Source organism: Epinephelus fuscoguttatus, linkage group LG15 (assembly GCF_011397635.1).
Source record: "Epinephelus fuscoguttatus linkage group LG15, E.fuscoguttatus.final_Chr_v1".
In the NCBI taxonomy this organism is placed as follows: Eukaryota; Metazoa; Chordata; class Actinopteri; order Perciformes; family Serranidae; genus Epinephelus; species Epinephelus fuscoguttatus.
In genome coordinates, this window is record NC_064766.1 from 21,719,088 (window position 1) to 21,732,411 (window position 13,324).

At 40.7% G+C, this 13,324-nt stretch overlaps 1 protein-coding gene across 2 annotated transcripts in view; it reads right to left on the reverse strand.

Annotated features, from left to right (window-relative positions):
* Window positions 1-11,354, reverse strand: part of LOC125901708 (1-phosphatidylinositol 4,5-bisphosphate phosphodiesterase delta-1-like) — a 28,570-nt gene extending 17,216 nt beyond the window's left edge. Inside the window, exons 1-5 of one of the 2 annotated variants that reach the window (XM_049597569.1) lie at window positions 10,910-11,354; window positions 5,570-5,728; window positions 2,178-2,406; window positions 1,888-2,017; window positions 149-377 (exon numbers count right to left, since the gene is read on the reverse strand). In XM_049597569.1, the coding sequence (XP_049453526.1) occupies window positions 149-377; window positions 1,888-2,017; window positions 2,178-2,406; window positions 5,570-5,728; window positions 10,910-10,943 (781 nt within the window). In that variant the 5' untranslated portion in view covers window positions 10,944-11,354. Of the gene's footprint in view, window positions 1-148; window positions 378-1,887; window positions 2,018-2,177; window positions 2,407-5,569; window positions 5,729-5,939; window positions 6,300-10,909 lie in introns of those variants that run through there. The other variant, XM_049597568.1, reaches the window with a different exon arrangement.
* Window positions 11,355-13,324: the final 1,970 nt, after the last annotated feature.

Consider the following 13,324-nt stretch of genomic DNA (forward strand, 5'->3'; position numbering starts at 1 on the left):
AGATTACCATTGTTTTTTTGGCTGGTAAATGGAGCAAATCTTGCAGCCACGTGCATGTTTTGCTAGCATTGGCTGCTGGCTGGTGCTAAATTTCCAACCCCGACTAACAACCTGAAACAAAACCCATTATTTCAGGTGTGATACTGACCTTTTTCATCTGGCTCATACTTCTGGATTATGTTGCGTGCGTCCGCCAGCCCGGCTTTCTCTCTCTGTTCTTTCATCAGGAAGTCCACCAGGTTCTGCGAACTCATGAAGCCTGACGTCTTAGCATACTCTCCGTAGATCACGTCGACTTCCTCCCGACTGGTCAACAGGTCATAGAAATGTTTAATCTCCTCTCCAGACAGATATCCAGATTTGGATTTGTCACATTCCTGCATGACAGAATGTTATAAAAGTTGGTCCACACTTGAACATATTATTTAAGGGACAGTTCACCCCAAAATCAAAAATATGTATTTTTCCTCTTACCTGTAGTGCTGTTTATCAGTCTAGATTTAGTTGGTGTGAGTTGCAGAGTGTTGGAGATATCAGCAGTAGAGATGTCTGCCTTCTCTCCAATATAATGGAACTAGATGGCACTCAGCTTGTGGTGCTCAGAGTGCCAAAAAAGTACATTTGAAAAACTCAACAGCAATGTGTCTTTACAGAAAACATGACCCAGACACTAAAGAGAATCCACAGACCTTGTTGTGAGCAGTTTAGTAGTAGGAACTATTTTCTTTCTACCAAACTACACCCACAGACTGTATCCCTACACAGAGAGAAGCATGCATTGTTCAAAAAAGACTCTTTGTGACACGGGGTCAATTGCAGCCTTGCAGGATATTCTACTGAAGACACAGCTTACAACTTCAAATGCCGCAACAATGAGACAGCACCGTAAGGCAGTTCACCAAACACTCTTATAGTCCTCCTCAGACAAACATCATACCTAACTTTCAGTGTGTGTGCGTGTGTGTGTGGATCCTGCCATTTCCCAGAACTTGTTTCACCATCACAATGTTTGCCATGTTCAGCCCTGTGATAGTCTGGTGACCTGTCCAGGGTGTACCCCACCTCTCGCCCAATGTCAGCTGGGATATGCTCCATTATTATTATGTTTAAATCTCACTGTCATGAGCACAAGCCTCTCGTCCATGAGTAGATGCACACTTCCTTCTGCACGGCGATACAGTTGGTGGGTGTAGTTTGGTAGAAAGAAAATAGTTCCTACACGAAACTGTTCACAATAAGATCTGTGGATAATGTTGAGTAACCGGGTCATGATTTCTGGAGAGAGACATCGCTGTTGGACAGCAGGAACCCAACAAAAAAGGCCTCCGTATTATTTAGCAGGCTTTGCTTGTTGTGGCTTTATGTCATATTTCAAATAGTATTAGTAAAAAATAGTAAAAGATAAATGTTTTGATTTTTTTCTTCCCCCATTTGTGGCACCCCCTGTGGATGACAGCGCCCTTAGCATTTGCCTGTACTGCCTATGCCACAGGCCGGCACTGCGTTAGCTAGCTCAGTGGTGCTAGGCGAACTAGCAGTAGCAGTAGCACGCTTCTTTCTGTGCATTTGTACAGTTGGTGGGTGTAGTAGAAAATAGTTCCTACATGAAACTGCTCACAGCAAGGCCTGGGGATTATCTCCAACACTCAGCAACTCACACCAAAAGAATCTTGACTGATAAACAGTGCTACAGGTAAGAGGAGAAATATGTATTTTTCATTTGGCGGTGAACTGTCTCTTTAAAAAGTCATCTTATTAGCATTACTATGATAGTAAATATCTAGTTTGCATTATTCTTCAGGCTTCAAAAGGTTATCTTGTGCTTAAATCATACATAAACATCGATTTTATTTTTGTTACGTCACTAAAAATCTGTGAGGGCATCACCTTAAAGAGCATCTCTGTGTATTTGTCATCCACCTCGATGTTGATCAGACGCAGGAAGTTCTTCAGCTCTGACTTACTCATCTTATCATCCTGGTTTTTGTCTGCTTTCGCCAGACAGCTGAAGATCCAACTGAAAGGTTTGTGATGTAAGGAGGAGATACAACAACATGTTTACGTCTGCATTATCTAAATGGTTGTGACTCTTATCACACGGGCACAGCATGCAGCAGGAGCTCCTAAACCACAGACAAATGTTCACAGTCTAACCTCCACCGTCATGATAAGGATACTGCTCGGTCTTCTGCTGGGTGTTGAGGTTGTTTAATCTGGAGACCATCTTCTGCAGACTGTTGACCCACTGCTTGGCCTCCTCCTCTGAGCTGGCGATGAGGTCCAGGGTCTTGCGGCGGCCCTTGAACATGATGGAGAAGCAGCGGCCCTCCACCTGCGCCTCTGTGTTCTTCTTCAGACCCTCTGAATGACGGCCCATTTGCACTGCTGAGATGTCATCAAGCGAGACTGAAGACAGGAGAAGAGTTGCAAATGTTATTTCACACTTCCAGTCAGGCGCGTGCACAAATGAATACCTGGTGGTGCTCAAGCACCTGCCCTCTTGCCCTCTGACCACATAAGTACCCCTCTTGCAAGACATGTTTTATTCTATTTCTTTTAATAACTATTTATTTCAGTTTTTACATTTGGTCCGTGGCATCAATTCCCAATTAAAGGTGTGTCGTAAGTCTGACAACAGCATCTGAGCCTCTGCCCCTCTTCAACTTCGCTTGTGCAGAGCAGCATCACATCTCCCTGACCTGCCTTCATGGACAGCCAGGTAACAATACTGTTTGCCCTATGCAGAATTGCTTCCCCACTTCCACGCCTCTTTTTAAACCAAGCGGATGAAAATGGATGGATGAAGGCTAGACAAACATTGCTCCTGCTCATTACTGTGTGCACAAATATACTGTTTGTACTTAGGCTTCAAGAAACCCTCTGGTGCTGGTAGACAAAAACCTCCAGGCAGGGTGCACATTGCTTTAGCACAATTTTTTTCTGCACCAGCACATTGCACAGGGGGAAAAAGATGTGGAGGGGATGCTCTTTTTTTCCCACTTGAGTACCTGCCTTGCAAAATGTTTATGCATGGCACTGCCTCCAGTACATCACTCCCTGCCATAGAACTCTGACAATATGTTGTTGTGCTAAACTAAAAAAAAGAGTTCTTTAGTACTTCTGGTTACTTCAGGCGTCACAGACCAGCCTGCTTGGTAAACACAAACCTGCTGTTTGCAGTTTATTCATTTTAAAATTCCAGCTACACACAACCAGCACTGCTCACAATAAACTGCACCATGGACACTTTAGGGACACTATGGACACTTTATAAACACCATCATAAGCATTACTGTGCCCCTTGTTGTTTTTTGCACATACAATCACTTGCACTAGATATGCTCTCTTCCACTTCTCATTCTCATTTTTGTACTTTCTTTTACATGTCGAGTTTTTAAGTTTTTAAATTTTGAAATTTTTAACCTGATTCTTTCTCCTTGACTGTTGTAACACTGGAATTTCCCAATTGTGGGAACAATAAAGGTGTATCTTATCTTATCTTATCTTATCTTATCTTGTCTTATTACAGACTTCCTGTGTTGGGCAGTACTGAACTACATGTAGTAAACTAGTAGTTTAACTACATCTTGCAGTAGCTTGCTGGTGGTTCAACTACATTAATATTTGCACAGTGATTCAAGTAGTTAGATTACAAATCAGACACTACCCCCGCGAAATGACTCATTTTACCATCTATTTGGTCTAATAACATTTAGAAAATTAAGAAGAGCTGCACAATTGAATCATTTTCATCCCCACACAAGTTAGCAGGGCACTAAACTGAAAGTAGCCGGCTCAGCCGGGGAAAGCCTCTAGTGTACCTGCTCTATGGGCCCAATGATGCAGAAGCAGTGCTGATCGTCTGTGTAATCTGTAGCTGCATAATACTATAGGCAATGATTTTGCCTTCATGCACTACTGACAGTGTTTATAGGAATGAGCTGGGTCCTGCCTCCAACGCTGTATCCTTGTCTCTGTATACATCCATGAGACCTGCTCTGTATGTAGAGGTAAATGTCTCATTCTAGACAGGAAACAGACAAAGTGTGACATGTCCGCCACAGCAATATGTTGTAATGAAGTTAACTAAAGTACTGTAATGATCAAATTAAATAAAACTCTGCCATGAGAAATGTACATAAAAGTACTGTTATAAAAAAAGTTGAGTAAAAGGTTGAATAAAGTACGGTTATAATAAAGTTAAGTACTGTCACAATAAAGTTACACAAAGTACTGTTATAACAAATGTAAATAAAGTAGTGTAATAATAAAGTTAAATAAAGTACTGTTACAATAAATGTAAATAAAGTAGTGTCATTATAAAGTTAAATTAAGTACTCTTACAATAAAGTCAAATAAAGTATTGTTACAATAAATTTAAATAAAGTACTGTCATAATAAATTTAAATAAAGTAGTGTCATTATAAAGTTAAATTAAGTACTGTTACAATAAATTTAAATAAAGTAGTGTCATTATAAAGCTAAATAAAGTACTGTTACAATAAATTTAAATAAAGTCGTGTCATTATAAAGCTAAATAAAGTACTGTTACAATAAATTTAAATAAAGTAGTGTCTTCATTATAAAGTTAAATAAAGTAGTGTAATAATAAATCTAAATAAAGTAGTGTTATAATAAAGTTCAAAAAGTACTGTTATGATAATTTTAAGTTAATTATTGTTATAAAAAAGTTAAGTAACTGACTTATAATAAAGTTAAATACAGTACTGTTATCATAAATTTAAAATAAAGTGCTGTTATAATGAAGTTACACTATAAATAAGGTCAAATACTTTTAGAATGGAGTTAAAGTACTGTTATAATAAAATTAAATAAAGTGCTGTTATAGTAAAATTAAATGAAGTTAATTTCATCGGTTTTAATAAAGTTAAATTAAGTATTGCTATAATGAAATAAATCAAAGCAGAACTACTGCTGCTTTTATTCTGAAGCATGCAGCTCGTCTCGGGCTGAAGAGAGTGGGGAGTGTGTCATATTTTTGCCCCTATTTCTGGTAGCTTCCACCAACACTGTAGCTTCAGGCAACTTTAACCCTTTGCTGCCTTCTATTGAGTCGCTAATATGCAAAGTTGTAGGATGCACCTTTAAGGGTTTTATGTCCCCAAACACGGCTATAGAAATAAGGACCTAACAGATATCAGACTGTGACTACATGAGGACAAGTTTATGGGTGTAATCATGGCTGTATAACCAGAGCTGTTTCAACCACTCCTGCCCACACTATAAAAAAAAACCCCTATCTTGATAAACACACCCACACAACATATCAGTGCTATCAACAGCCGCCTGGTGGTGTATAATAATGATAAAAGGACTTTCAGACAGAAAGAATTTTTTATAGCTCTGTGACCAGTCGCTGAAGCACAAAACGGACCCATCTGACCTGAGAGGAGACTGTTTAAGTTGGATTTTGTTTGGTAATAAGTCATAAGTAAAGAAGAGGGGTGATACGTGTGTCCGTCCACCACAGTCCATGCAGGTGTGTGCAGGAGGGTGTCCAGCGGGGCTCACACACATGAAGGCGGGAAGCTGTGACACCAGCACTCACACGTCTGGCTTGACTTGAAGGTTTTCTTGGACTCTCTCCAGACGGTCTTGCAGTCCTCCATGAGCCTGAAGTAACGGGTCCTCTTCCAGGACGGGGAGAGCACCTTGAGGAGGTCTCCCCCTTGCAGGAGGAACTGGAGGTCTGGATCACCCTCCATACCTGTGGAGCCAAAGAGCAGAAACTCAGTCAAAGGATTAAACACTCACACAATCCATATGTCAGCTGACCTGCTCTCATGTCATCAGAAAACTGCAGGGAAGAAGTGAACGTCCCAAACAGCAGGCAACTGTGTGACTCCAGAGCATGCAGCCTGACCCTGGATCACACTTTGCTCCACACATCTGCTACATGTAAATGCAGCACAGCATACCTAGGATCTCCTCGGCCATCTCTATCACCTGCTGGCTCCTGACATACCGCCGTAACTCCTCAGATCTGCTGCGTTTGGGTTCATTTCGGAAGCAGTTCATGGTGCCTGCGGAGCTGAGACGCGTCCACACAGACTGGACTGTGTTCACAAGGCGTTGGGACCGACCAGCGTGTCGGAGGGCGTGGACCTGCCCCACTCAAAGTTCACTCTCATCTCTGTCAGGACTCGTTTCAGGCAGTCAGCTGACAGCCGGACAAATACCTCAGCGGCTCCGACCCACCGGCACGAGCGTGCGTAACATGACGCGGAGGTGGGTCCGAATGTTTGTCCGGTTTATACGTGATGTATTTAAGTCATTTCACGGAATATTTCCGGACTTGACCAAAGTTCAACACGCTCAAAGAGTCTCTAACAACCAGGCAGTGAAGCTCATGAGCTGTGGTGACATGTCCCCGTTTTTGGGGGAACTGCCTGTCCACGTCCAAATGTCCACGTTTTAACTGCAAGGCTGCCAACTACCAACTTACTGTGTGACACTTTTCACACGCTCTCACGCCTCACGTCCACGGGCGGATTAAGAGACAACGGGTCCCTGGGCTCATAGATGCAAAAGGCCCCACCACCCACTACACAGGGGGCAAGACACAGCCTAATTTTGTGATTGTAAATTTGTATGTGGTTATTTTGTGTCTCTTTTAGTTCATTCGATTAACTTCCTGGTTTAAGTTGTAGCCTCCTTTATGCCACACACACAGAAAAAAAGTATAAAAAATAGGGCTGGGACTTTAACGCATTAATTTCAATTAATTAATTACAGAAAAAAACAACGCATTTAACCGCACCTTTCTCAGTTCCCTAATTTCTGGCACACCGGTATCACTGATGCACACACTCCAGCCCAGTAGGTGGCAGCAATGCACCTAAAGTTTTTTTGCTAGCTGTGAAGAAGATACACAGGATGCATTGAGTGACGTTAGCGCACAAGAAAGTTTGGTGATCAGTAGTGATGGGATTTCTCATTCACTTGTGAGAGCTGGTTCTTTGGTTCTCGTTCACTTTGAAGAGCCGGCTCAAAGATGTGGTTCGTTCGTACTTTTTTTTTTTTTTCGCATCACGTGATCTGGATATTGTAACCAGTATGGACCCAGAATATATTCCGCAGATATAAAGTTTGGTGTAGCCATAGCAACGGCCTTTATAAACAACAAGCCTAGCAGATAGTGGGTTAGCTTCTTGCCGTTTCTAACTCGTTCACTCTAAAGAGCCGCTTCACTTGTTCACTTCAAAGAGCCGGTTCAAAGACTTGGCTTGTTGACGAACGTCACATCACTGGTGATCAGTGATGGAAGACGAGACAACATTGCTTAGCTTGTTGGGGGAAAGTTTTTTTTTTTTTTTTTTTTTTTTAACTTCCCAATGGCAGCTTGGATAAGAGCATGGTTGTGTGCAAATTGTGTTTGCCTGTGAGTTTTCTTATCACCGCAGCACTTCAAGTCTAAGGTATCACCTCAATGCAAAACATGTTGCTGCGTACGACAGTCCTGGTACAGGCAAATGGTGTAGCCAGCCCACGCTATAGACCACATGACGGGTTCAGAGCCAAAAAGTCTTAAAATGTTGAATATAAACGTTTTAATTGCACTTTGACTTTGCACTAATCTGTGAATGTAGTAGATGAATGAAAAATGCACAGATAAATATAGATGACAAATAAACATTTTTGTTGTTTAAGTTCACATGTATGTCTATTCATTGATTGTCTTCAACCAAAATTGATTTGAACTGAAAAACTTTGCGTATTGTGTCAAATATTGCTATTTGATAACAATGCGATTAATCGAGATTAATTACAAAGCCTCTAATTAATTAAATTAATTTTTTTAATTGCGTCCCACCACTAGTAAAAATATATCAAAAATATTTAATAGAGTAAAAACTATGATAAAATAGCCAATAAAATAGAATATATATAAATGTATGTATAAAGATGCACTAAAGGAGGAAATAAAACAGACACATTTTGTAGGGCTGCCCCGATTAGCTTTCCTAGTCGACCAATAGTCATCATTCAGGGCCATTATTTGACAAGTCGGCCTATATTTTATCTACAAGTCCACGTCACACACTGGCAACCCACCGGCAACCCACCGGCACTAATGTGTGTTAACGTCATGTGGAGGTGGTTTAAACTCTTCGTCCGGTTTGTGCTAAATGTTGATATATTTTACAGAATTTTCGCCTGTTCAAGTCCCCGTCCGGACCAAATAGGGAGCGTGGACTGGTGGCCGGAGAGGTGCCAGTTCACCTCCTGGGCACTGCCGAGGAGCCCTTGAGCACGGCACCGAACCTCCCAACCACTCGGGGTGCCTGTCCATGGCTGCCCCCTCACTCTGACATCTCTCCACTTTGTGCATGTGTGTGTCTTTCGGACCTTACCAAAATTTCACAATAGTTAGTTTACTTTAGTTGCTAGCTAATAATCTCACTTAATCCAAAGCCTATATCCTAGATCCAGTGGATCAGTGGATGACACTGCACACCTAATTTTAATGTGAAGGTTAAGAGGTGCCAGGTTTCAGGAGCAAGTTAAGCAGTGAGTATCCTGCTTCAAGTAAAATGCTGCTGCAAATACTTTTCACATGACCAGAGTACAGTTCTCTAAAATAACAATAAATACCTAGTTATATCTTAAGATATTAAACATTGTGCAAAATATTATCGGTCAGCAGCTTCAGCACAAAGAATTAAGTTCAGTTTATTTTATTTTAGCTTAGCTTAGCTTACTTAAGTAGGGACAGAGCAAATTAATAAATACACATTGTATAAAAATGCCAGAATTGGCTAAAAGGCTATTTTTCATCTGTAGTCCTTTGACCAGGATGTTACAAAAGGCTACCTAAAATACAACAAAGCACAAAAAACAAATCAAAAAGAAAGAAAAAAAATAACAACAAGGCATAGAGTTTAAAAGACTTCTTTGAACACATTGAAAGGAAATTATTTTAACTTGATTCTTTAGTCATGAGAATGTAATGATCATCACATGTGTGATTCAGTCCTGAAACTTGAGGCAGAGTTGATGCTATAAACTCATGAAACCCTGTTTCGGGTTGACTTGACCTTAAACTTCATTCTACGTAACTTTGACCTGTTGTCCTTGTTCATGGACACTTTTTGTGCCATCTAGTGGTAGTAAGAGCACAATACACTAATCCATGTAAAAACAAGATGGCAGCCATCTCTGCTAAGTCAGTCTGCAGCCGATCCTGACACAAAAATGGACAAGGTCCAAAACCTGATCACATTTAATGGTTGAAACTTGTTTATTTATGATTAATAATGTTTGTAGTTTGATATGGCAACAAATTGACCAATTTTAGCAACAGTAACAAGGTAAGATGTTAATTATAAAGTACTCGTTTGAGGACACTGGGACTTTATTGTCGCCTGGTTTGAGGACATTAGGACTTAATTATTGTTGACAGCGTATAGTTTTTTATACTTATCAGGTCCTACTGATCCCAAATAGCTAGGAGAAACTGAAAATACATACCAAACAAAGGTTCATGTCTCAGGAGGAGATAAAAGGACATACAGTTCTTAACAGCGCTAGAGGAAGTAGTGACATATCTCCATATAGATCAGCACTGCAACACTAGCAGGACATATTATTATTATTATTATTATTATTAGCTGCAGTAGGAAAGAGTTCAGTGCTTACATGTATACGTATTAATCATCCATTCTTTTAATTGATTACTGAAAGATCTACAAGTGTTTAGTTCTCTGATGTGAACTGGAATTATATTCCTCTCTTGAACCTCTGACAGACCAGACTGACCGGCTAAAAGTATTTTTCCTCAATGGAATAGCACAGTCTCCTTTTATGGAACCTTTAGTGACACGATTAACGAATTAGGCTTCTTTCTTAAAGTTAACCTGGTGGAACCCTATTGCTTCAGCACCGCCAAAACTGAAAGTCTGTAAATAGTCTGAACCTGCCATTTTAAAGTTGATGTAAGCACTGCAGGTATATCTGTTTTTTTATTTCATTGCTCATTTATTTATAAGTTATTGTATGTTGTGTTATGGTATGTGTTCAAGGCAAACTGTTAAAGCAAATTGCCCCTGGAGGGATTACTAAAGAATATACTTCACCTGCTTCCTCAGCGTCACCACACAGGATTGGACATGTATGGAGAAATGCACATGTAATGAGAGTAAGAGGCAGACTGGCTGAATGTGGAAAAGCTGAAACATGTTGAAATTGCTTTTCATTATCTGTGTTATAAAACGGTTGATGTTTTCAGTGTGTACTTGCACTCCTGTGCACTAAAAGGAAGTGAAAATTAGGAGGTGTTGTTACTCAATGGTGAAATCACACTGGGCTGTCTGTGGCCCGTGAGCTAAAATGAGTTTCACACCCCAGCTCTAGGTGAAGTTACTGTGAAATATAACATGTAAAGTTTGTGTTCAGTCGACTCGCTGGCTCCATCTAGTGGTGGCGCCGCGGTGCTGTCGAGCGCTGTGATTTAACCTGCCTCTCTTTAAAAAAAAAAAGAGCCCACAGCTGCTTAAAAACATGTCAACAAACACACTGAATGCCGAGAAGAGACAAATATGGGTCTGTTAATCACCTTCAGATAACAGTGTTTGCAGTTTGGGGTTTGCTTTTTGTCCTCTGGTTCACTGAGGGCTGTGCGCTGTTTTGGTTTGGCAACACTTGACACTAGGCTGGAGACATGGAGCCACACCTTTGGCAAGGTGTAAAGCAACCTTTAAGTAATCTACGGGTTATGTTTATTAAGTCGATTTGGTTCAATGTCGTAAATACATGTGAGGAAAGGTGTGATTGCACAAGCCTCTCTTGCTTTTCGGTGTGAGGATTATCGATTAAATGTTGGAACAACTTCCATCAAGTTCAAAACGTGCTTTAATTTGCACAGTTAAATTAAAAATAAGTGTCCTACCTGTGATTTTATTTTCAATCCCGTTGGTTTCCATCCTGTCTGACTTCTATCTGTGTTTTTACGCAGTAAAATATTCGTTGTCCTCGTTTCACTTGATGCGCAGTTTCACCTGAAGCTGCTCCTTCTTTCCATGTGCGCACGTAGACAAGAAGACAGCAAGTTTACGATTGCTGCGCCGAGCGTAATGACAAAACACCTCAAAGGCGGCGACACAGGTGGGTTTCTCCTGGCCTTGTGAATAGTGTCAGCACTCCTGTAGGGCTCCAACACCGGTTTGACAAGCCTGCAATGCAAGCTGCACTGCTGATGTCACAACAGGGCAGGTTACACCTCAGCACCAGCTTTTGCCACCAGGCATGGGACTGGTTAATGTAACATCCTGACTCCACAGCCAGCTTTGAGAACATGCAACAGTATCAGCTGGCGTCTGCACCTGCAGCCAAAATTAAAAACTTTAATCTTTTTTGATCTTTTTTAAATCTTTTTACAGCCCTGTTCCTTACAGGCCGAGTGCTCACCCACAGGAAACTCTAGATGTGGATAAACAGGGAGGGGACGTTCACCTGAGAAGCACACACAATCCCCAACATACTGTAATCAGGTTTTAAAATTAATATTTATTCAGTGTGGAATTTTCTTATGACTTCACATCTTTAGAGCAGCTTTAGTATTTCCATGTGGACACCTGTTACTCATTTAAACACAAGGTAAACATGACCAAGCCTGAATAGCAGGGTTGGCTCGCGGCCTGGTCACATAGTTGACAAATGAGTTGGAGCAAATATTGGTTACACTGAATGGGACAGATGAAGTTTTGCTGCTCTCCTTTTCATGTGCAGCTTAGCCTTGGCAGGATAATAGCACTGCAGTGGCTGGTGCGTTGGGGGCTCTTGTGGCTCTCAGCACTTCCCTTTCAGGCCTGGCTTACCCTCAGCGCACTGTCAGCATCAGGATGAGTGAGCTTTAACGCAGCAGCAGAGGGGGGAGAGCTTCCGGGCAAGGGTCGACCACTTCCAAAAAAGCCCCACGAGGTGCAGGGAAACACGCAGGAGTGCAGTGTGGTCTTTAGATCGTGGCTGTGGATGCATGTGTGAGAACATAAGATGTGGGATATTTTCTGAAATGCAAAATAAACTAATGCTACATATGAGTTTTATCAGCTTTTCTCCCCCATGGATAAGACTACATGCATCTTTAGTTTGGTTTCGTATTACACACACTGACACACCTTCCTCTGTCTGGAAGCTTCTCTGCTTCCTTTGGGCCAGTTTGGCTCAGGTGCTTTGCTCAAGGGCATCTTGAGGTCATGGGCGTATTATGAGACAATATAAGCCCCTGGGCACAAATATGCAAAGGGACCCTCCACCTCTACTACACAGGAGCAAGACACAGACACTTTGCGTCTCTATGAAGCTGTTATGCATGTCTTTGTATTTGTTTGGGTCTTTTTGGGTTAATTTTCTGTCCCTTTTAGTTGTTATGTGTCTGTGGTAATTTTGTGCCTCCTTGTAGTTGTTTTGTGTCTTTTTGTAGTTGTTAATGTCTCTGAAGTAACTGTGTGCTTCACTGAGATACTTTTGTGTCTCTTTGATGTGATTTTATGCATCACTGTGTAGTCAGTATTTGTCTCATTTTGCTGATTTTTGTGTCTTTGAAGTCGTTTTGTGTGTCCTAGTGTCTTTCTGCAGCCATTTTGTGCCTCCTTGTAGTTGGTTTTTTTTTTGTTTTTGTTGTAATGTTGCTCTCTTTCATGTAAATTTTGCGTCTTAGTAATAAGGTAATTTTGTGTCTTCTTGTGGTTGTTTTGTGTCTCTTTGTAGTTGTTTGTGTGTTTTTGTGGTTGTTTTTTTGTGTTTTTGTTGTAGTTTTGCTCTCCTTGAAGTAAATATTGTGCATTATTGAGGTAATTTTGTGTCTCCTTGTAGTTGTTTTGTGCCTTTTTATAGTTGTTTGGGTCTTTTTTTTTTAGTCATTATGCGTCTTTGGTAATTTTTTGTCTTCTTGTAGTTGTATCTTTTTGTAGTTGTGGTCTCTTTGAAGCCATTTTGTGACTTATAGAGGTGATTTCATGTCTTGTTTTGGTGATTTTGTGTCATTGTGTAGTCATTTTGTGAGTTTGTGGTTGTTTTGACCATTTCTGTAGTCATTTTTTGTCTGTTTTTAGTTTCTCTGCATCTTTTTATAGTCATTTTGTGACTCGTTGTTGTTTTGTGTCTTTTTGTAGTTGTTTAGGTCTCTTTGAAGTTATTGTGTGTCTTATTAAAGTTGTTTTGTGTCTCGTAATTGTCTGTCTTGCTTTTTGTCTTGTGATGTTATGCTTCCCCCGGTCAATTTTTGTCACTGTGTAGTCATTTTGTGTCTCCTCATGGTTATTTTGTGTGTCTCTTTGGTTGTTTTGCATCTTTTTGTAGTTGT